Source organism: Lepus europaeus, chromosome 1 (assembly GCF_033115175.1).
Source record: "Lepus europaeus isolate LE1 chromosome 1, mLepTim1.pri, whole genome shotgun sequence".
NCBI classification, from domain to species: domain Eukaryota; kingdom Metazoa; phylum Chordata; class Mammalia; order Lagomorpha; family Leporidae; genus Lepus; species Lepus europaeus.
Genome location: NC_084827.1, coordinates 112,601,676 through 112,625,998, shown reverse-complemented (window position 1 = coordinate 112,625,998; position 24,323 = coordinate 112,601,676). Strand labels below are relative to the sequence as shown.

At 43.2% G+C, this 24,323-nt stretch overlaps 1 protein-coding gene across 1 annotated transcript in view; it reads left to right on the top strand.

Annotated features, from left to right (window-relative positions):
* The window catches only part of CFAP210 (cilia and flagella associated protein 210), a 73,693-nt gene that overhangs the window by 24,651 nt on the left and 24,719 nt on the right, over nt 1–24,323 (top strand). The window contains exons 3-5 of the mRNA XM_062200324.1: nt 2,198–2,371; nt 2,468–2,661; nt 19,900–20,056. Of these exons, the coding sequence (XP_062056308.1) occupies nt 2,198–2,371; nt 2,468–2,661; nt 19,900–20,056 (525 nt within the window). The remainder of the gene's footprint in view (nt 1–2,197; nt 2,372–2,467; nt 2,662–19,899; nt 20,057–24,323) is intronic.

Below are 24,323 nucleotides of genomic sequence, written 5' to 3'. Positions count from 1 at the left end.
TATATTAATCTTACATCCTACAACATTGCTAACTTCACTTATTAGTTTGAATAACTCAAATGTAAATTCTACCAGATTTTCTACATAGGCAGTCATGGCATCAGAAACTGATTTTACTTGTTTCTTTCCAATATGGATGTCCTTTGTATTGTCTTTTTTCTTGACTTACTGCAACTTGCCAGAACCTCCAATATAATGTTGAATAAATGTAGTGAAATTGTATACATTTGGCTGTTTCCTAATCTTAGGAACAAAGTATTCATTATTTCATCTTTAAGAATGATGCTGAGGCTGGCATTATGGCACAGCAGGTTAAACTGTTGCCTGCAATGCCAGCATCCCAAATGAGCTCCAGTTTGAGTCTTGGTGGCTCCACTTTGGATCCAGCTCCCACTAATGTGCCTGGGAAAGCAGCAGATGATTGCCCAAGTGCTTGGGTCCCTGCCACTCTTGTGGGAGGCCCAGATTGAGTTCCATGCTGCTGACTTCAGCTTGACAAGGCCCTGGCCATTGTAGCCATTTGGGGAGTTAACCAGCAGATGTAGGATATCTCTTCCTCTCTCTCCCTCTCTTTCGCTCTTGCTCTCTCACTCATTCTCTTGAACTCACTCTGTATGTGTGTATGTGTGTGTGTGTGTGTCTTTCTGTAACTATGGCTTTCAAATAAATAACTATTTTTAAAAAAGAATAATGCTTGAGGCTATCACTGTGGTACAGTGGGTTAAAGCTATGGCCTGAAGCGCCAGCATCCCATATGGGTGCCGGTTCTAGTCCCAGCTGCTTCTTTTCCGATCTAGCTTTCTACTAAGGCCTGAGAAAGCAGTGGAAGATGGCCCAAGTCCTTGGATCCCTGCACCCATGTGGGAGATCCAGAAGAAACTCCAGGCTCCTGGCTCCTGGCTTCAAATCAGTGCAGCTCCGGCCGTTGCGGCTACCTGGGGAGTGAACCAGCAGATGGAAGTCCAGTCTCTCTCTCTGCCTCTCCTTTTCTCTCTGTGTAATTCTGACTTTCAAAATAAATAAATAAAAAGACATAGAAAATATACCAGTAAAGGAGAAGAAAGATTTAATATGACATGAAACATTGAGTGGATTCCTAAGAGATATAGAAGAACGTATAAAATGCGCTACTGTTGATATTTTTATTATGTAATTCTAGGTGGCTACTTCAAAAATCTGTTTGGAAATGGAATTAAAAGATAATTAAGGGGCTGGAATTATGGAGCTGAGCCACTACCTGCAGCATTGACATTCCATATCAGCACTGGTTCAAGTCCTGGCTGCTCTGCTTTCAATTCAGCTCCCTGCTCATGTGTCTGGGAAAGCAGCAGGTGATGGCCCAAGTCCTTGGGCCCCTGTACCCATGTGGGAGACCCAGAAGAAGCTCCTGGCTTGTGGCTTCTGATTGGCCCAGCTCCAGCTGTTGCTGCTACTGGGGGAGTGAACTAAAGGGTGGAAGATTCTCTCTCTCTCTCTCTCTCTCTCTCTCTCTCCCCCATCACTGTCCCCTTCAAATAAAAAAAAAGAAAAACTTAGATAATTTTTTGAAACATGTACATTTTCCATGAACTCTTTGAAGATATCTCATATGCCTGAGTTTCAAAACTTTTTGCATCAAAATATACTTATCTTGAATTCCATTTTTTATGCATTTTTAAAGTGCTCTCTTAGGAATTTTGGAAGTAAATATCAAGAAACTAATAATAATGGTTATATGAGAGTGAGTTGAGATTGTAGGTGGGAGTCAGAGTTGGAAGAAAAAGTTCACCGTATATCACTGTAGTGTTTTTGGATTTTGAACTGTGTAAATGTGCCACCTAAAATATTCAGAAAAAATAGCTCAAAAGTGTAACTTCTTGTTTTATTATTGAGATATGCAAACACAATAAAAACTTGCAATGAAAGTTCAAATTATCACATTATAATGTTCAAAACTGATAAATTGAGAAAAGAATACAAAAGATTGCTTTTTTAGTGGGAAGATCATAGTTCACCATAAACTAGTAGATACTGTATGAACAAAGAGAAGAAAGAAGCTCATGCCTCCAACTATAACATTATCAAGGAAGGAGAAATGCTGATTTCCTGTTTGATCAGAACACATTGTATACATATATTGAAATGTCACGTTGCAGTCCTAAGTGTACAATTGTTGGTAAAAAGGTTTTTGAAAAAATAGTAATTTTGTTTTTCATAGGGAATGAAAGAACAGAAACTTGAAGCCAAAAAAAAGCGTGATGAAGAAATTGAAGCAGAAAGACAAATTCTTGATGTGGAAGAAGAAATACACAAACAAGGAGAAAGAAAAAAGGCCATTGAACATGCAAAGCAATTTCAATTTTACCAGACAGAAAGAGTGAAAAATTTTCATGTATTACTTGAATTTTCTTATATTTACATATATATTTATTTAGCATATCTATGCATTAATGTTATTTTCTTAAAACATTGCAATTTTTTTTCACAGTCAGGACTTCTTCTTAGTAGAGTTATGAAAGAACGTGATGCTCAGATTGAATTCCAAAAGTGTAAGATAAAATCAGATAAAAAATGGGAGGAACAAATGAAGCGTGACATTGAGAAAGCTTTTAAAGAAGAGCAAGAGAAAGCAGAAAAACAACGGACAGAAAGGGTGGCTCTTGCTAATGATCATCTAAAACAGTATGTATGCACAGATAACCAGTTTGTACCTTTTTCTTTTTCTTGTAATGAATATAGGTTTTTTTTTTTTACATATAAAGGTAATACATACTAAAATACTTATTGGAAAAATTACAAAGGTTAAAAATCATTTGCTCCCTTACGCAAAGATTATATATTGGTTACTATTGCCAATACTGCATAACAAGTAATCATTCTAGTGGTATACAACCGTAAACACTTATTTCTCATGTGTCTGTGGGTTAGAGGAGTTGGTTGGTCTAATCTAGACTTGGGGGCAGCTTTTCATCAAACCATAGGACTAGCTGGCTTTGCTCTTTGCTGAGGGGAGGTTTCCAACATGCACATGTGTGTATACATTCTAAGGTCCAGGATGATGTGCAGCCACCTGGGGGGAAAGTGTTCACATGATGTTGACAGAGAAACAAGAGAACAAGCCCAAGCTTGCTCAGAACATGGCTAAACCCAAAGTCAAAGGACAAAGAAGTGCGCTTGGATTTCCATGAATCTAAAGCAAGTCACATGGCCAACCCCCAGTCTCAATGGAACAGTACATTGTCATGAAGTAGGAGGAGGGGTGAGAGCGTGGATCTCTTTTTGAACAATAATTAATCTACCATAAGATGTTACTATTATTAATTTGGTGTAACCATACAGTCTTTTTTTTTTATATTGGAGACATTAAGTTCATTAGATATAATTTATATTCATTAAAAGTTGACTAAAAAACCCTATGGGATGGCCAATTGGCTTAGTGGTTGATGCCTTTGGAATGTTCGCATCCCATATCCGAGACTGGAGTGTGAGTCCCAGCTCCACTCCTGCCTCCAGCTTCCTGCTAATGTGCACCCTGGGAGGCACCAGGTGCTGGCTCAAGTTCTTGGGCTCCTACCACCCATGTGGAAAACCTGCATTGAGTTTCTAGCTCTTGGCTTTGGCCTGGCCCCACCCACCTGTCATGGGCATTTAGGGAGTGAGCCAGCAGATGGGAGATCTCTCTGTCTGCCTGATTCTTTCTCTGCCTCCCCCCCCCCTTTTTCTGCCTTTCAAACAAAATAAATTAAAAAAAAACAAAAAGCATATATTTGTCTAACCCCCATCCAAATCAAGGCATAGAACATTTCTTTCACCCCATGTCCCTTTGCTTAAATTTTATCTCCCATTTCAAGCCTCTGGCAATCCTTGATCTATTGTTGGATTTTTTTTTCTGAGCCTATATACTCACATTTTATGAAATGAAGTTAGATCAATACAATCATTTTGTTAAATGATACTTTCTCACTCACCTGTGTATATATAATTGTTTCCCCAAATCACAAATATCTAAGTGACACAGACATCAATTATCAGGTACATATATTGCCAAATGATATATTATTCAGTTACCTCAATCCTTAATAAAAAGAAAATAAAACCTTTATATTTGATTGTAATTTGTTTCTTTGGCTGCATGGAACTCTTGTACAAGTTAGAGACAGGGCCACTGTCAGAGAGAGGAAGGTATTTGACCAGTGAATCACTTGTGTTTGAGAAGACTCTCTTCTTATGTTATTGCTCTAAGAGAATTAAAGATAACAGTGTGATTTCCAGCAAATACCTGGCAAGGCTGACACCTTCATAGGTCATCTATTCACCTACAGCCACTATGTCTAGACTGTGCTTGGGCCACAGAATTCCCTTCACTTCTAATGTTTTGCAATAGGTTAGAAGTTCAAGCAGACTTACTTGTGTTGTTTCTTTGGTGTATCTTCATTGTAGTCAGGATAATATTCTTCAGGCTCCAGAGTCAGCATATGTCTCTTTACTTACTGCTCCTGGGGGCTTTGTCTTGTGGATAGTAGCAAAATGTTGTTTACACTAACCATACTTTTTATGTTATTTATTTGAAAGGTGGAGTGACACAAACACACACACAGAGAGAGAGAGAGAGAGAGAGAGAGAGAGAGAGAGAGATGTATGTCCACTAGTTCACTCTCCACAACAGCTAGGGCTGGGCCAGGCTAAAGTAAAGCCAGGGAACTCCATCTAGGTTTCCCACATAGGTGGCACAGACTCAAATACTTGGGCCATCATCTGTTGCCTCCCAGGATGCATTAGCAGGAGGATGGATCAGCAGTGGTGTAGCCAGGATTCAAACCAGAATTCTGAATGTGGAAACTTAATCTGCTGTCCCACATGTTTGCCCCTCACTGTTCTTCCAAAAACTTAGACACAGACTCACACAGAGACAGAAAGAGATCTTTCCACTGGTTCACTCTCCAAAGCCTGCAGTAGCCAGGGTTGGAACAGACTGAATCCCTGAGCCTGGAACTCAGTCTGGGCCCAGGTGCATATTAGCAGGAAGAGGGAATGAGAAGTGGAGCTGGAACTTGAAACCAGGTACTCTGATATGGATGCCAGCATCCAAAGCAGCATCTTAACTGCTGCACCAAACACCTGCTCCCTCACTGAACTTTTAACTGCCCTATATTCCCTTGAAGTCTCTTGAAGATTCAGGTAGATGAGTAAGACCTTGTGTTAGTGTCTAGTAAGGTGTAGAAATCCCTCCCCCCCCAGCTTTATATCTGGTTTTACTGTGCAAAATTAAGAGAGGAGAGAGTTTAACATATGAACTTAGGTTGCTAATTTGTTTCCAGAAGTCTTCTAACTTAAATTTGATAAGAAGCAGTCAGTTGTGTAATTGAAGACAGTATAGGAAAATGTAAATATATTATTGCAAATATTTTTAAGTGTGTGATGTTGGTTTTATAAGTGTGTGATGTTGAGTTTATAGAACTTATAATGCATGTTACTTCAAATACTGTTAGGAATGGTGATAGGCCCCTTACAAAAGATCTTTAGGGGCTAGCACTGTGGCATAGCAGGTAAAGCTGCTGCCTGCAGTGCTGGCATCCCATATGGGTGCCGGTTTGAGTCCCAGTTGCTCCACTTCCAATCCAGCTCTCTGCTATGGTCTGGGGAAGCAGTGGAGGATGGCCCAAGTCCTTGGGCCCCTGTACCCTCATGGGAGACCTGGAAGAAATTCCTGGCTCCTGGCTTTGGATTGGCGCAGCTCTGGCTTTTGTGAACCTGTGGATGGAAGACCTCTCCTTCTCTCTCTGTGTATCTCTGACTTTGAAATAAAATAATATTTTAAAAAATATTGATCATGATATAGAATAAAAAAAGGGACCTTTGAATCTAGAGATCTGAAATACTGGCACTGGAATTATGCCAAGACAGAAACAGAGAACCATGTGGTAAAGAGGAAAGGCAAAGGAGAATTTCTTTCCCCTTTCTTGAATAAGAATTTGTTCAGGGACAAAATTTTAAAATAGACTATTCATTCATTCCTGTGTATATTCTTTGGTTTTATTCACCTATTCATAAAAACGTTTATTAAACAGCCTCTATTAGGCAGCCATCATTCTAGTCGTCAAGAATACAAAGATAAAAATGATACAGCCTTTTTCCTTAAGAAGATCACAGTCTGGGAGAGAATGGTACAGAGATGGAACAAATAATTAGAATATGGTAGGAGTAGGCACTTGGCTTAGCAGTTTAGATACTGCATTTAATGCCCAGATACCGTGTCGGAGTGCCTGGGTTCAAATCACAGCTCATCTTCTGATTCCAGCTTCCTGCTAATGCACACACTGGATAATGGTTCTAGCGTTGAGTCCTTGCTACCCAGGTGAAGACCAGGATAGAGTTCCCAGTTCCTGGCTCTGGTCCTGTTCCATCCCAGCCATTTTGCACATTTAGGGAGTGTATCAGTGAATGGGAGCTCACTCTATCTCTGTCTCTGTTTCTCTGCCTTGAAAATAATAATAAGGGGGGCCGGCGCTGTGGCATAGTGGGTAAAGCTGCCACCTGCAGTGTCGGCATGCCATATAGGTGACAGTTCGAGTCCCAGCTGCTCCACTTCCAATCCAGCTCTTCTATGGCCTGGGAAAGCAGTGGAGGACGGCCCAAGTACTTGAGCCCCTGTACCCACATGGGAGACCCACAAGAAGCTCCTAGCTCCTGGCTTCCGATCAGTGCAACTCTAGCCATTGTGGCCACCTGGGGAGTGAACTAGTGGATAGAAGATCTCTTCTTTCTCTCTCTCTGCTTCTCCTTCTCTCTCTGTGTAACTCTGACTTTCAAATAAATAAATAAATCTTAAAAAAAAGAAAAGGGGCCAGCACCGTGGCTCACTTGGTTAATCCTCTGCCTGTGACACTGGCATCCCATATGGGCACCAGGTTCTAGTCCCGGTTGCTCCTCTTCCAGTCCAGCTCTCTGCTGTGGCCCGGGAGGGCAGTGGAGGGTGGCCCAAGTGCTTGGGCCCCTGCACCTGCATGGGAGACCAAGAGGAAGCACCTGGCTCTTGGCTTCAGATCAGCATAGATCCAGCTGTTGCGGCCATTTGGGGAGTGAACCAACGGAAGGAAGACCCTTCTCTCTGTCTCTTTCTCTCTCACTGTCTAACTCTGTCAAATAAAAAAATTAAAAAATAAGGTTATAATAAAAATTTGCTAAGTATATGTAAAAAGTGTGTGGAAGCATATATAATGAACATTTGACTCAATCTAGGTAAGGCTTATCAAAAGAGATTGGCTACTGCATTAAATGTTGCAGAATGAGTAGGAATCAAACCATACAAAGAGTTGGGGTGTGGAAATATTATAAGTAGAGGAAATAGCACAGGTGAAGGCCCACAAGTGAGACAGAGTAGTGGGTTTGTGGAAATAGAAGTAGCCAAGGTGGCTGTAGTATAGAGGACTAAGTGGGCATTGTCAAAGATGAAGTTGGAAAGAGAGGCTAGAAAGAGATCGTGCTATGTCAAAGTTTGCCAAAATTTGGAATGATCCTCCTCTTTTGGCAAAGATTGTTTTTTAATTTTTTTAATCACAAAGACATGGAAATTGCAGAATACCAAGAAGCAAGACTTAAAAACAATGGGGGAAAATGAGGGTACAGAAGGAGAGTGTGTGTTTCCATCTACCAGTTCACCCTCCAAATGCCTGCAAGGCTAGACCTGGGCCAGGCTGAATCTGGGAGCCAGGAAATCAACTCAGACCTCTCATATGGGTGGCAGAAATTCAATTTGAGCCATCACAGCTGCTTCATAGAGAGTTGGATCTGGGTATTGAATACAAATGCTCTGATATGGGACATGGGCAGCTTAACTGGTAGGTTAAATGCCCATACCAAAGCAAGTCTCTTTGAATGCTCTATTAATTGCACTACTAAGTGCTACCCAAGAATCATCTTGTGGTTTAAAATATGCCCATACATTCTTTTAGGATGAAGCCTAATTCCTTCCATGCCTGAGTGTGAACATTTTTAATCCTTTTTAATGAGTAAAATATGGCACAAGTGATGGTGTGTGACATCTGAGATCAGGATAATAAAGGCATTATGGCTTTCTCCTTTCTATCTCTCTTGGAATGCTTACTGGGAAACTTAACTGCCATGGTGTAAGGACACTCAGCAGCTGTGTGGTGAGGTCCATGTGACAAGGAACGGAGGACTCCTACCATTAGATATGTAAAATAGATTCTCCAGTTTCAATCAAGCTTTCAGAGGACTACAGCTCCAGTTTGACATCTTGACTTCAAGCTCTTACAAAACCACCCTCTTAAGTGCTCCCAGGTTCTGACTCTCAGGGATGGTGTGAGATAGTAGATATTTATTGTTTGAAGCCACTTAGTTTTGGGGGTAATTTGTTGCTCAGCAGTAGATAACTAAAATATGCTGCGGCTGGCGCCATAGCTCACTAGGCTAATCCTCCACCTGCAGCACCGGCACACCGGGTTCTAGTCCCTGTCGGGGCGTCGGATTCTGTCCCGGTTGCTCCTCTTCCAGTCCAGCTCTCTGCTGTGGCCCGGGAGTACAGTGGAGGATGGCCCAAGTGCTTGGGCCCTGCACCCGCAAGGGAGACCAGGAGAAGCACCTGGGTCCTGGCTTCAGATCAGCACGGTGCGCCAGCCGCAGAGCAGTGGCCATTGGGGGGTGAACCAACGGCAAAAGGAAGACCTTTCTCTCTGTCTCTTTCTCTCACTGTCCACTCTGCCTGTCCAAAAAAAAAAAAAAAAAATACTGCATGGAAGCTAGCCCTATGCCTGAGAATGAGATTTTTCACACTCTTTTGATGCAATCTCTAGGAGCCAGATCTGGGCAGCTATTCTTCTGTGGGGCTTTGGGCAGTAAAAGAGTCTGCCTGTGACTCTTAGCCTGAAGGAGATGAGCCAAATAAGGGACAATGGTAACGCCAAAGTCCTCAAATAGAGGAATTTTGACCAAGAATCTTAAGTATAATTATTGAAAATAAGTATAAGACCTTATCTATTGATCCGTCATAGTTCTCATTCCTTCTATAGATAGGTAAGCCTTTCTCTAGGAAGAAGCTTGTAGATCTTGCTTAAGAAAAACTCACTATTAATTCCAAAATGCTTTTCAAAAGAAGGAAAAGATCATCATAGAATAGTTTACACGGTTTTCTCTGTATAAGATCATCTAGGGAAAGAGTAGAAAGAAGAGGACTTAAGTGATCTCATTCATTTTTTCAGATACCAATGCCATCCTAAATCTGGGAACTCTAGTCTTTTTTTTAAGAGTTATTTATTTATTTAACAACACTCTGGCCTCAGAATCAGCCCTCAAGGCATTCAGATCTGGCTGAAGAGCCCATGAGAGTATAGCAGGCATGGAAAGCCAAGATATCATGGAAAAAAAAAAAAAAAGACCTAAATGAATGATCTCTGTGAGTGAGATCCCAGTGGAAAGAACGGGGCCATCAAAGAAGGAGGTACCCTTCTCCGAAGGGAGGAGAGAACTTCCACTTTGACTATGACCCTATCGGAATAAGACCAAAGTCAGCGAACTCTAAAGGCTTCCATAGCCCTGGCAACTCATGACTAGAGCCTAGGGAGATTACTGACGCCATGAACAGGAGTGTCAAATTGTTAAATCAGCAACAGGAGTCACTGTGTACTTACACCCCATGTGGGATCTGTCCCTAATGTGTCGTCTAAAGCCAAGTGATGCTATAACTAGTACTGAAACAGTATTTTTATACTTTGCGTTTCTGTGTGGGCACAAACTGATGAGGTCTTTACTAATTATATACTGAATTGATCTTCTGTATATAAAGAGAATTGGAAATGAAAAAAAAAAAACAACCTGGTGTTAAAATGGAAATGGCATAGAAAATTAATTAATTTGAAAAAAAATTATGTAGGATCTCTGTCTTTAATGTGCTGTACATTGCTATTTAATGCTATAATTAGTAATCCAATGGTAGTTTTTTCACTTTGTGTTGCTATATGGGCAAAATGTTGAAATCTTTACCTAATATATACTAAACTGATCTTCTGTATACAAAGAGAATTGAAAATGAATCTTTACATGAATGGAAGGGGAAAGGGAGCGGGAAGGGGGAGGATTGCGGGCGGGAGGGAAGTTATGGGAGGGGGGAAGCCATTGTAACCCATGGGCTATACTTTGGAAATTTATATTCATTAAATAAAAGTAAAAAAATAAATAAATAAATTAAAAAAAATAGTTATTTATTTATTTGAAAGAGTTAAACACAGAGAGAAGGAGAGGCAGAGAGAGAAAGAGAGAGAGAGAGAGAGAGAGAGAGAGAGACTTCCATCCACAGGTTCACTCCCCAACTGGCTGCAAATGGCTGGAGCTGCACCGATCTGAAGCCAGGAGCCAGGAGCTTCTTCCAGGTCTCCCACATCAGTGCAGAGGCCCAAGGACTTGGGCCATCTTCCACTGCTTTCCTAGGCCATAGCAGAGAGCTGGATCAGAAGTAGAGCAGCCGGGATACTAACTGGCACCCATATGGGATGTCGGCACAGCAGGTGGCAGCTTTACCCACTATGCCACAGCACCAGCCCGGGAACACTAGCCTTAACCACTCTCTTGAGTCCAGCTTCATGTATCCAGCTGCCTTGATATCTCCATTTCTGTGTCTCATAGATATCTCAAGCTTAAAGTGTCTAACACAGAGCTATTGACTCCCCACCCCTGCCCTGGACTTTCTAGTGGCATCCTTATCTACCTATTTCTTCAAATTAGAAACCTAGGGATCTACCTGATTCCTCATTTTCCCTTATCTCCCTCATAATACCTATCAGTAATTCATATTGATTTTTTCTCCAAAACTCAAATTTACTCCCATTATCTTAGTCCAAGCCACTCTCATACAGTCCATGAATTATTCCATCATGTTAACTGTTCCTACATTTCACTTTTTTCCATGATCCCTTCTCTATTCATCATTCAGAAAGATTTTACTAAAATAAATTGATCATATTCTGCTAGCTTAAACACTTCCATGACTTTATATTAATTTAAAGTGAGATGGAAACATGACCATATGTCTGTTTCAAAGTCCTGTATGATCTGGCCTCATCTACTTCTCAACCTCCTGTTCTACTCCTTCCTCTGCATTATTATGCCTCCAGCACACTGTTCTTCCAGGGCCTTGAGCACCTGCCAACTCTTGAATGCCTCAGTACCTTCTTATGCTTTTTCTTCGGTCTGGAAATTTACTGTTATTCTTTGTCTGTGGCCTTCTTACCAGCTCATAGAGGTCTTCTCTGACTTAGGGTACAGCTCTGTCTAAAGTTATGTAAATGGATCGGTTATTATTCTTTTCCTTAGTCTTATGTTTACAACACTTACTGCAATTGGTAATTATGTTGTCTGTTTAGTTTATGTGCTTGTCTCCCTCAGTAGAATGTAAGCTTCTTGAGGGCAAGAGCCATGTATGTTTCATCATTGTAGTAGAAATTCAATAAGTAGTTGTTTAATAAATGAATGAGAGAAGTATGATTCTTATGTCTCTAGCATAGGCAACTGAAAAGATAGTTGTGCTGTCACCAAAATAGAGAAAAAAGACCAAAAGTTTAGAAGAGGAAGGTGAAAAGTAAACATTTGGTTCATTTTCAAAGTAAGATGTTTAGCTGTGAGTATACAACTAACTAGCGTAACATCTAGGTTACATGCACCTGAAAGTTCTTAGGCAAACAGGATGTTAGTGGCCAAAATAGCTAAAGCAAATGCCAGGAAGGTTGTAACCCCATAGTTACTCAGCCAGTAAGGAACTGGAGGGGGGACCTGGGCACTAAGAAATAAACAGCTTGCTGCAACCTACCCCAAGCATGCTGGCCCAGTAGGCACCCAGTCTTACAAAGTTGTTAATAAAGTGTTGCTTTTACTGCACCTCCTGAGTCCATCCTTTGAATGGACAGGTGAGTCTGTTTCTGAGAATTCGGGGCTTGTCCAGGATCCCTGTGCCTGTATAGAATGGGGGAGATGCATCCCACCCAATTTTGGGTGTCCTGCTCTATCTTGGTGCCCCATCTCACTGCAGAAATCACACAGAAGCCCAAGTCTGTTACTTGGAAAACAGTGGAGGCAACCCAGAAAAGAAAAAGCGGATACCGCAGTAACTAGGCAACCCCATGCATGAGCTAAGGTAGGAAAAATTGGATATTACAATACTGTCTTTGTGATGGAGCATTCTGGGGGCTCAAATGTGTGTGGCTGAGATGTAGCCTGGCTATGCAAGAAAATTTTAAAGGGAAGGGTGAGTGATTTGCAGTAGTCAACCATGGAGACCTGTACAGGAGACATCCACATTTGGGTGGATTGAGTGTGCCTAGCCAAAAATTGGAAAGTTCTAGGCCTAGAGAAGAGGGAGCTCAAAAAGCTGTCCGCAGCATTCCCCTGGAAAGTTCTTTGAGGAGAATGTTGGGGTCCTGGGGGAATACCCCATGGGCCATGTCTCAGCATGTGCACATGCATATGTGTGTCTAGATGTTGTGTTTGTGTGCCAGTATAAGGGTTACATGCATACTTGGATGTTTCTGTGTAAAATGTGTTTCTTTTGGTAAAAAACATCTGATCTTAAAGCCTTCAGTGTTCTGGCCTAAATTTGGTTTGGATGAAGACTGTGGATGTCAGACTCTAGTTTTGTCTGTACATGGTGGAGCTCCTCTTCCCAGGGGTGGAGGGATTATTCTCTTCACTGGATATAAAACCTAAGTTCCCTTCTGTTGACTCCCACCCCCATGTTTCCTCTAAAAAAGAGGAAAAGACTCAGGGACTAAGTCCTGGGATCCCTTATTGTGTCTGCCTCCTCCTTATGTACCTCAGGAGGGGGCCCAAGAAGAACAACAGATAGGAGAATAAGAGCCCGAGAAGTCAGGGCCTACAGAAAGTGGGGATTAGGGTGTGGCATTGTGGTCTAGCGGGTTAATCTACTGCCTGAGATGCTGACATCCCCTATGGGTGCTGGTTCCAGACCCAGCTGCTCCACTTCTGATCCAGCTCCCTGCTAGTGTGCCTAGAAAAGCAGCTGAGGCTGGCCCAAGTGCTGGGGCCCCTGTATTACATGGGAGCTCCAGAAGAAGCTCTAGGCTCCTGGCATAGCCTCTGACACTTTGAGAGTGAACCAGCAGATGGAACAACTCTCCCTCCCCCTCTCCTCCCTCTCCCCCTCTCCTCCTTCTCCCCTCTCTCTGCCCTCTCCCTCTCCTTTTCTCTTGTAACTCTGCCTTTCAAATAAATAAATCTTAAGAATGCAGAAGGATTGAGTGCTCATCACCTGTCGATTTATATTTGAAGTTACAAAAAGAATGACAACAATGCAGAAAGGAGTTAGAGAACTCCCCTGTACCCACTTTGGAAAGTTCCAATGGAGCAGGGAGAAATTGGCTTTGTCAGTGCCCCTCTTACAAGTACGGAAGTCAGAAATTAAAAAAAAAAAAAACTCTAAGGGAATTAGTGATCAAAGGGATTAAGTAGTCTATCCTAAAATCACAAAATGTTTCTAAGGCATTTGAAATTCAACAGGAAAAAGAGGAAACCCCCTCTGCTTTTCTACAAAGACTTAGAAATCAAATGAGGAAACATTCTGGACGGGATCCCAAGGACAGTGGAACAAGGACTTTGAAAGCTGACTTTTGTAGCTAAAAGCTGGCTTGATATCACAAAGAAATTATAAAAGATTGATGAGCGGAATGAAAAGTCAGTTGAGGAACTATTAATGGGAGCACAGAAAGTTTTCATGAGAAGGGAAGAGGAAAAGCAAAAGCAGCAAGCAAAAGTCATGGTTTCCCCTGTAGATCAAAGTCACCCTCATAAAAGGTCAGGAAATCCCAAATGTTAGCAAGCAGCTAGGAGGGAAATACAGGGAGGAGTTCTTAAGACCGTAAGTGGATGCTAAGGAAAGAAGGGGGATAATGTGTCAGAGACCACTATAAACTTGTATAACTTTGGGGAAGAGAAAGGATTACAAGTCTACAACAGTGATCTACAGTTTGTAGAACAAGTGGTACTTAACTGTTGAACAAAAGTTAAAAAAAAAAAAAAATGAACCCAGAGAGGATATCAGGGATAGTGAGTCTGCCTTTGTGAAAAAACAAAAAAGGAGCTCAGAAAGCTTTTGGGACTGGCCAGTTATTGCAGATTGTGGATGGACTCTTATGCTCCAAAGACAAAAATTATACATCACAAATTGTTAGAAGAACCTGACTCCCCACCCCCTCCTCGCCTCCTCCCCGCCCCCTCCCTGCCTTCCATAGTCTCCAGAAGAAATTCAGGCAGTAGAACTTGATACTAATGACAGACACTTGCTTGAGTCCAGCTAGTTTCCTGGGGAAAGGAAAGGAGAGTCAAGAAACGTTGAGACCACAACAGTGTGGACATTGTAGAATACCAGACTAGGCTCAGGGAAGATCTGAGGGGAGCCCCACGGCGTGACAGATGAGGTTGTTCACAGATGGTTCATCCCGAGTAATAGAGGGAGAGACACAACGGTGATGTGTGATGACACATCAGTGGTAACAGCCGATCCTTGTGTGAGGGTGGATGATTACTTACACACAATTGGTTAGCTCAAACCTGTGGATTGCATGCTCTCAATCAAGCTTTGGACCGGGGGCCTTATAAACAGGGGGAAGTGACATTAAGGCCCCAGTTTACTGAAGAGGACACGTAAATGTTTTCTAGGATTAAAGGTTTTTGTGAGTTTTCTAGGGTCTGCAGCTTTTTGGTAAGAAAGCTATAAGCCGGCGCCGTGGCTTAACAGGCTAATCCTCTGCCTTGCGGCGCCGGCACACTGGGTTCTAGTCCTGGTTGGGGCGCCGGATTCTATCCCGGTTGCCCCTCCTCCAGGCCAGCTCTCTGCTATGGCCCGGGAAGGCAGTGGAGGATGGCCCAAGTGCTGGGGCCCTGCACCTGCGTGGGAGACCAGGAGAAGCACCTGGCTCCTGGCTTCAGCTCAGCAAGATGCACCGGCCGCGGCGGCCATTGGAGGGTGAACCAACGGCAAAAAGGAAGACCTTTCTCTCTCTCTCTCTCTCTCTCTCTCTCTCACTATCCACTCTGCCTGTCCAAAAAAAAAAAAAAAGAGCTATAAGCATGAGAATGCATTTTGGGTGAAAAAAGGTTAAGATACAAAGAGGAATGTTATAGAAGATGCGTGGATGTTAAATGCTGTGTTGAATCTTAGAAATCCAAGTAGCAGGATTACCTGATTCTCTGCCTTTTTTTGTTTGAAGATGCTGATATCACATGCTATTTAAAGTTTTTCTGTGTTTTTGTAACTAAGCTAGGTAAACGTTTCATGTGTGTGTGTGTTTCTGTTGCTGTTAGTGAGCCTTGATTGTTTGAGAAAACTGAGTCTTAAATAGACTGTCTTGTTTTGGCCAAATGGTTTGAGCCTCTGAAAATGCATTGCAAGGTTATAAAATGATGCCAGACTTATGTGTGCTTGTGAGGGAATTGCCTAAGGGAGCCCTTGGGGTTTCCAAGCTATGTGTGTGCAATCCTTAGAGACTGTGAGTATATGGGAATCTATATCATTGATAAGCAGGTGTGTGGAGGTTGTACAAATACCTAAGGTGGGAAGACAGATCATCCCTCAGCTTAAAAGGACTCCACCTCTCGAGTTGCAGTTCATCACTTTAAGATTTTGTTTATTTGAAAGGTGGAGAGAGAGAGGAGTGAGGCCTTCCATCCACTCATTCACTCCACAAATGGCCACAACAGCCAGAGCTGAGCCCATCTGAAGCCAGGAGCAACTTCCAGATCTCTTACGAGGGTGCAAGTACCTGTGTTCTTGGGCCATCCTCACTGCAGGTGGAGCAGGATTGGAAGCAGAGCAGCCAAGACTTGAACCTGAATCCATATGGCATGCTGGCGTTGCAGGCAGTAGCACAACCAGCTGTGCCACAACGCAGGCTCCACAGTTCATTTTCAACCTGCCCACCTGGTGCTAATTAAGACCTGGACGACAAGTTCCAGCTCTGTCGGGAAGGCCCTATCACGTGTTCCTGCCCACGACCATACAAACTGCTGAAAAGGACTGGTAAACAAGACCCAAAAAGGGTCAAAAACCAGTCACCCGAGGAGCCCTTAAAAGTGACTCTGAGAGAAGTTTATGGGTTGGCTCTGTCCTCAAAATTAATAAAGAACTGTAGGAGACCAGCACCGCGGCTCACTAGGCTAATCCTCTGCCTGCGGCGCCGGCACACCAGGTTCTAGTCCCGGTCGGGGTGCCGGATTCTGTCCCGGTTGCCCCTCTTCCAGGCCAGCTCTCTGCTGTGGCCAGGGAGTGCAGTGGAAGATGGCCCAAGTGCTTGGGCCCTGCACCCCATGGGAGACCAGGAGAAGCACCTGGCTCCTGGCTTTAGATCAGCGCGCCAACCGCAGCGGCCATTGGAGGGTGAACCAACGGAAAAGGAAGACCTTTCTCTCTATCTCTCTCACTGTCCACTCTGCCTGTCAAAAAAAAAAAAAAAAAAAAAAAAAAAAAACAAACAACTGGGAAGGAGAAGATCAGCCGGGACATCTTTACCACAGGGTACAGAGATATGAATGCCTGGTTAAAACGGTCAGATCTCTAGTACAAGCTCTTACCTCGGGCACAGGTGGTTCTGTTTCCCCTAGGATGGGATACCGATCCTGAGGCATGCTGGCTCCATAGCAGGACGAGTTGCCGCGGGGAAGCAAGACTTGCAAAAGCCTGTCGTTGGTTTTCCCCACTCTGCAGAGGTCAGCGTCCAGGGCAGTGCCTTCTTTCTCCATAGGGAATATGAGCTCTTCCTCTTGGAGAACGGTCTACCTGCACATGCACCTTGGATGTTCCTGGTGAGCCTGACAGTGGTAACTACTCAGCCCTTCTTAGACCCTGGGCTGATGTCTGGTGGTATGGTGCAAAGAGGAGCCTCCATGTCCCGTACCTGGACTTGTGCTTTAGTTCAAGTGGCTGTTCCCTTCACCCTGGCATTCCACAAAATACCTGAAGTTAAAGGGAAAAAGTCATCAAATAAAAATGAAAATGAGACCAAATTTGTAAAAAGAGAAGGGATTGTGAGAAGCAAACATTTGGTCCATTTTCAAAGATGTTTAGTTAGTAGACAGCTAGCATACCAGCTAGGTTACTTGCACCTGATAGCTCTCAGACACACAGGATGTTAGTGGCCAAAACAGCTGAAGCAAATGCTGAGTTACATTGTAACTACCCCCACCATATTTACTCAGCCAATGAGGAACCAGGGGTGGGACCTGTGTGCCAGGAAATAAATATAGTGATGTAATTATCCTCAGATGTGCTGGCCCACTAGGCACCAAGTCTTGCAAGATCATTAACAAAATCTTGCCTTCAGGGCTGACGCTGTGGCAAAACGTTAGAGCCACCGCCTAGGACACTGACACTCCATGTGGGTGCAGCTCAACTTCCAATCCAGGTCCCTGCTCATATGCCTGGGAAAGCAGCTGAGGATGGCCTAGGTGCTTGGGCCCCTGCCACCCATATGAGAGACCCAGATGAAGCTCTTGGCCCTTGGGTTCAGCCCAACCTAGCACTGGATATTGTGGCCATGTGGGAAGTGAACCAGCGAATGGAAGGTCTGTGTCTCCCTCTCTAACTTTGACTTTCTAAATAAGTGTTATCACTTTAAAAAGTCTCACCTTTGCTGTACTTCCTGAGTCCATTCTTTGAGCGGACAGGTGAGGCAGTTTCTCACAAGGAAGATGATGAATTCAGTTTGAAATCATTTGAAATGATAGTGAAGGTGGGAGGAAAAAATATCCCACCATATTTGAAATATCTTTTCAAATACAAATACATTTTTTAAATTTTTTATTTTTTGACAGGCAGAGTGGATAGTGAGAGAGAGAGAGACAGAGAGAAAGGTCTTCCTTTTTGCCATTGGTTCACCCTCCAATGGCCACTACGGCCGGCGCATTGCGCTGACCTGAAGCCAGGAGCCAGGTGCTTCTCCTGGTCTCTCATGCGGGTGCAGGTGCCCAAGGACTTGGGCCATCCTCCACTGCCTTCCTGGGCCATAGCAGAGAGCTGGCCTGGAAGAGGGGCAACCGGGATAGAATCCGGCGCCCGACCAGGACTAGAACCCGGTGTGCCGGCACCGCAAGGCAGAGGATTAGCCTGTTAAGCCACAGCACCGGCCCATAATACAAATACATTTTTGAGAAGCATAGTGAGTGTGAGGTACCCAGGTAATAGCCAGGTGTTGATGCCTAGGAGGTTGTCTCCACACCTTTTCTGTGGTCGTAAGGAGTCAGATCCCATTTTTCATGTGTAACTGCTGACTTTCTTGCCCTCGCCCTCCCTCTTCCTTAACCCAGCATCTGAACAGGCTGCTAAGAAGCCTCCAGAACCCACTTCCTCTCCTTTAGCACCAGCAGGGAATCTCGCTCTCCTCTGTGTAGAAACTTCCCAAGTGCACCATAACTAGCCATAACAAAGGCACAAATCCACTCCTGCTGCTTTGCCTAAACCACTCCAGACGACTTCATGTGCATAACACTTTCTCTCAGATTCTCTTTGTGGGTGGATTACCATCAGTCTTGACGTCTGAACCACGTTCTAGCTAGAGATCCCTCATGCTTTTACACAGGACAATTAGACAAGAGCTTTTTGTATTGTCGATTTGCCTTAAAATAGAAATGTTAAAACTTCTTTTTATAAAATTGGATACATCTCTTTTTATAATGTTCTTTAAATCTTGATTGTTGACTTGTAAATTTGCTTCTGAGAAATTTTTAGATGTCAAATACTAAATAGTTCTAACAAAATAAATAAGCAAGGCGTTGGAAACTTAAGTTTTGCTTAGGGTAATTGCCAATCTGGGTTAGCTGTGGCTGACAAGGACTGTTTCCTTGGCTCGTCCTAAACAGAGTGACTCTGACTCCAAAGCTGCTTATCTCAGCAGAAGAGCTGGGAGTCTCCTGTCCTGAATTGGCCTAACAACAACTGAGTAAACTTACTGTCGCTTAAATATACCCTTCTCCATGGCATCAGGGGAGACAATTCCCCTCTCTCTCTCTGCAGCTGAGTGTGGGACTCAAGAGAAAGGCACTTTCTTGATTGGGTGCCTATGAAAGGTTTGCTCCTCAGGTGTTTGCTTAGATTGTTGATCTACTCTGTGCCTGTCTCTTAGCAGTGTGGCATGGTACAGCCTGCACACTTGTTGATCAGCTGACGGGATGCACGAGTTTTCCTCAGGCAAGAGGACATCATGAGCCTAAGCTGTCAGGCCAGGGTGCAGAGTTGGCTGCCAGACGAGGGGCCCCTGGGGTGCAAAGTCTGCAGTGAACTGCAGGTGGCAGGAGTTCCTGGTAGTGGTGGGTTGGAGGTAGAGATGGAGGTGAGTCTCCCAGGTCAGGGCTGTGCAGGGAGTCAGCCCCTCAGGGATCTGAGCAGCTCTGAGAGAGAGCCAACGCTGGGAGCCTGACTGCTCAGAAAGCATGAATAGCTAGTGAGCCTTGGCTACAGAGAGAATAGCAGTGAACTTGGCAGTTGGCTAAGGAGACCTTTGTCCTTCTCTTTCCTTCCATCAAACCTTATCTTCCCGTGGCTAGACCCATACTTTATGTTGCATCATCTCGTGCTACCATTGGGAAGATAGGAATTAGGACCTTTTCTGTAAAATAGTGTCACCATTCCCCCTTACTGTTCTTTCTTAAGAAAAGAAACACTTGAATCTGGCAGAATTTGCTTTAGTGAGGAATGGAGCAAAATTTGAAGGAAGCAAAGTTTTGGCATTTCTGGATCAGCCAAGATTGGTTTAGTTTTAGCCACTGCTATTTAATATCTATTTTCCCAAAATAAATTAATACATTCTTCCTTGTAGCTTCAAGTCATCCCAGGTTAGCATCTAATTAATTCCTTAAAATATAAACAGTTTTTCTGCTTTACTTTCCATTAAAATGTTTCTGCTTTAGAATTAAGGAACATGAAGAAGAGGAAGAAAGAAGGAGAAAATGTGAAGAAAAAGATGCTGAGGAAATAAAGCGACAAAATTTATTATATGAAATAGAAACGAAGAAAAAATTAAAGAAGAAAAAAGAAGAGGTACATGAAAGCAGGAGACTGTTTTTTGTAAGTTGAAAATATGAACAAATGAAAAATATACAAAGTAAAATGCTTAACTTTTTTTTTTTTTTAAAGGCAGAATGTCAGAGATAAAGAGATTGACCATCCACTGGTTCACTTCTAAAATGCCTGCAAGAGCCAGGGCTAGACCAGGCCAAAGCCAGGAACCAGGAACTTCATCTGGGTTGCTCACTTGCTTGGCAGGAACCCAAGTACTTGAGCAAATGCCTAACTTTTAGTATGTCCTTTATAGGGGCCGGCGCCATGGCTCACTTTGTTAATCCTCCGCCTGTGACACTGGCATCCCATATGGGCACCGGGTTCTAGTCCTGGTTGCTCCTCTTCCAGTCCAGCTCTCTGCTATGGCCTGGGAGGGCAGTGGAGGATGGCCCAAGTCCTTGGGCCCCTGCACCCGCACATAGGAGACCAGAAAGAAGTACCTGGCTCCTGGCTTCGGATCGGTGCAACGCCGGCCATTTGGGGAGTGAACCAACGGAAGGAAGACCTTTCTCTCTGTCTATAACTCTACCTGCCAAATAAATTTTAAAAAATGTCCTTTATAAATAATAGTAGAGTAGAAAAGAAGTTGCTATTCTAAGAGAATCCATCCATATGTATACATGCAGCATATATATATACATATACACACACACTATCTAGTTGCCATGGCTTTCTGTGCATGTGCTCTCAAGCATGAGAGAAGAGAATTAGTTTTTGCTATGCTATTATTACGTGTTCAGTAAATGGTAATATTTTATGGCTATTGTAATTTTCATAATTTTTGTATTTTTCTTTAAAATTTTTATTCCTAAATAATACAATGCACAAACATTGAGCACTCCCAAAATTCTTTTTTTTTTAACTTTTATTTAATGAATATAAATTTCTAAAGTACAGCTTATGGATTACAATGGCTTCCCCCCAACAAACTTCCCTCCCACCCGCAACCCTCCCCTTTCCTGCTCCCTCTCCCCTTCCATTCACATCAAGATTCATTTTTAATTCTCTTTATATACAGAAGATCAGTTTAGCATATATTAAGTAAAGATTTCAACCGTTTGCACCCACACAGAAACACAAAGTGAAACATACTGTTGGAGTACTAGTTATAGCATTAAATCACAATGCACAGCACATTAAGGACAGAGATCCTACATGATATTTTTAAAAAATTGATTAATTTTCTATGCAATTTCCAATTTAAAACCAAGTTTTTTTTTTTATCCGTTCCTTACTCTACCCCTTTTTCTTCTTCTTAGAGGCCATCATTTCTAAGTTTTTGTCTGTTTCTTGTGATAGGAAATTCTATGTTAAATGTCCTACATTTAGATCTTTAAATACATATTAGGTTCTAAAAGATGTTTGTTGATTTCTCACTTTGACATTTTCTACCTCTCTGCCCTCATCATTGGTGATTTATCTCTTCTTGAATTACTGTTCCTTGTTATCTTCCCCTACCCAATAAACAATTGTCACAATTTTACTTAGAATTATAGAAGTATTTTTCTCTGCAAAGCCAAGTAATGTACATCATATTTCTTTGATTGCATATGTTTATTTTTCCATGCTTAAAATAATTGCCTTTGCTTTAATTTTCTTTTACTCAATTTTTTACATCCTTTTTTCAAAAAACAATTTTTATTTTTACTTATTTGAAAGAGTGACAGAGAGAGGTAGAGACAGAGAGAGAGAGTGGTTTTCCATCTGCTGGTTTGCTCCCCAAATGGCCACAATGGCTGGAGCTGAGCTGATCCGAAGCCAGGAGATGGGAGCCAGGAACTTCTTCTAGGTCTCCCATGTTGGTGCAGGGGCCCAAGGACTTGGGCCATCTTCCACTGCTCCCCCGGGCACATGAGCAGGGAGCGGGATCAGAAGTGGAGCAGTCAAGACTCGAACCGGGATGCCAGTGCTGCAGACTGGGACCTTAACCCGCTGTGCCACATGAAGGCCCCTAAATCTTTTTTTCGTCAATTTTTGTATTCTCAGTTTTTTCTAAATGTTCAGTAAGTTCTGCTAAATGTATGTTCATATTAGTTTTCAAATGTTCAACTGAGTAGTATTATCTTATTTTTTTCCTTGGATCTTGCCCATCCGGAGTCCTTCATTGTTTCTTTCTTTCTGGACTGATTGTTTGCTAAGTCTGCTGCACAGCTGTCATTCAGGGACTTCCTGTGTCGCTATGCAGGGCCACTCCTCCCATTTCCTGAATCCTATGTCTTCCTCTTTGTTGGGTTACTTTCTTATTTTGCTGAAATAAAATTGGAACAGCTTCCTAAGAAAGGGTTTATGGAAGGTAAAATGTGTTTGAGTTATCTGAAAACATCTTCTAAAGTCATACTTGATTTATAATTTGGTTATAGGATTCTGGGTTCATAATTTTGTATCTATGATTTTATGTTCCTCTGGCATCGAGCATTGTTTATGAAGTATGGGGACACTATGGTCTTCATCCTGTATATGTGATTGTTTTGTTTTTCTTTTCTTTCACTCTCTGGTTTTAGGGTATTTATCTCTGGTGCTCTAAAATTTCACAGTGATGTGCCTTGGTACAAGTCTTTACCATTCATTCTGTTAGGCACTTGGTGGATTTTTTTTTTTTTTTGACAGGCAGAGTTAGAGAGAGAGAGAGAAAGGTCTTCCTTTTCCATTGGTTCACCCCCAAAGTGGCCGCTACAACGGCGTGGCCGCTACAACCGGCGTGCCGATCTGAAGCCATGTGGGTGCAGGGCCCAAGCACTTGGGTCATCCTTCACTGCACTCCCGGGCCATAGCAGAGAGCTGGCCTGGAAGAGGGGCAACCGGGACAGAATCCGGCGCCCCTACCAGGACTAGAACCTGGTGTGCCGGCGCCGCAGGCAGATGATTAGCCTAGTGAGCCGTGGCGCCGGCCAATGTTTTCAATGTGGAACTCATACACCTTTCAGCCTGAGAACTTGTCTTTTCTTTCTTTCCATTTTGTCTCTCTATTGTTCTAGAACCCCTCTGACAGATATTGGGCTTCAGGAATTGATGCTCCAATTTAAAAAAGTTTTCTCATTAATTAGAAGAAGGCCCGGCCAGCACCACGGCTCACTTGGCTAATCCTCTGCCTGCAGCACCGGCACCCTGGGTTCTAGTCCCAGTCGGAGCACCAGATTCTGTCCCAGTTGCTCCTCTTCCAGTCCAGCTCTCTGCTGTGGCCAGGGAAGGCAGTGGAGGATGGCCCAAGTGCTTGGGCCCTGCACCCGCATGAGAGACCAGGAGGAAGCACCTGGCTCCTGACTTCGGATCGGTGCAGCGTGCCAGTTGTAGCAGCCATTTGGGGGTGAACCAACGGAAGGAAGACCTTTCTCTCTGTCTGTCTCTCTCTCTCACTGTCTAACTCTGCCTGTCAAAGAAGAAGGCCCAAAAAAGCAAAGAGTAGAAAACCCAACATGGTAGTAGGTTAAATAGGTCAAAGTTCAAAGTGAAGGTGGGCTCATTATCAAGTTGTAACGGAACCTTCCTAGTCAACAGTGATGCAAGTACCTTCTCTTTTTTTCACTCTGTTCTTGGAAGATACATGGCATCTGTCCTCAACAGTGCCAGCTGGCCCTGAGTGGCTGCCAGAGCTTCCACACTCATGTCTATAGTCCAAGAAGCAAGGAGGAAGAACAGATGAAGATTAAAAAAAAAAAAAAAAAAAAAAAAAAACCTCCCTTTCAGACCAAAGGGAAAGAAAGTTTTAAAGTGAGAATATAATTTTCCTCATGGGCATTGTCTACCTTAGAAAAACTACTACAGAACATGCCTGTGACTATAGACTTGTAGTTCAGGCCACCGAAGATTAGAGATGGGACACGGGCACTCCCTTGACTTGCATCCTCTGGTCTGCTTTAACACAAACCAGGAGGAAAAGAAAGCTCGGCATCAGAAGCAATGGGTGGCAGGCCTATTAATGGCTGATCTGTGCAGTGATCTGCCCTCAAGGAGACCCAACAGGCCAGTCCACTGCAGTGGCTTTCAATGTGGTAAGCCTGGGCTTCAGCAGAAGTCAGCTTGTGAAGAGCCCTGGCAGCTCTGCCAAGAGTTGGATCACTGGAAATGGACCTGCCCTGGAATCGAAGGATGCCCAGGTCAGAGCCACAGATCTTATTGGCTCTAAGCTGAAAAGCCCTTCACTCAGCCCAACTTCCAAAGTGACCACTGCAGCTGAGGGGATGGTCAAGTAGGGTCAGCAACATTGCAGGCAGAACTGTAAATTTCTTGTTAGAGATGCCACCTGCCTTTACCTGGCCAGCTCTCCTCCCAGGCC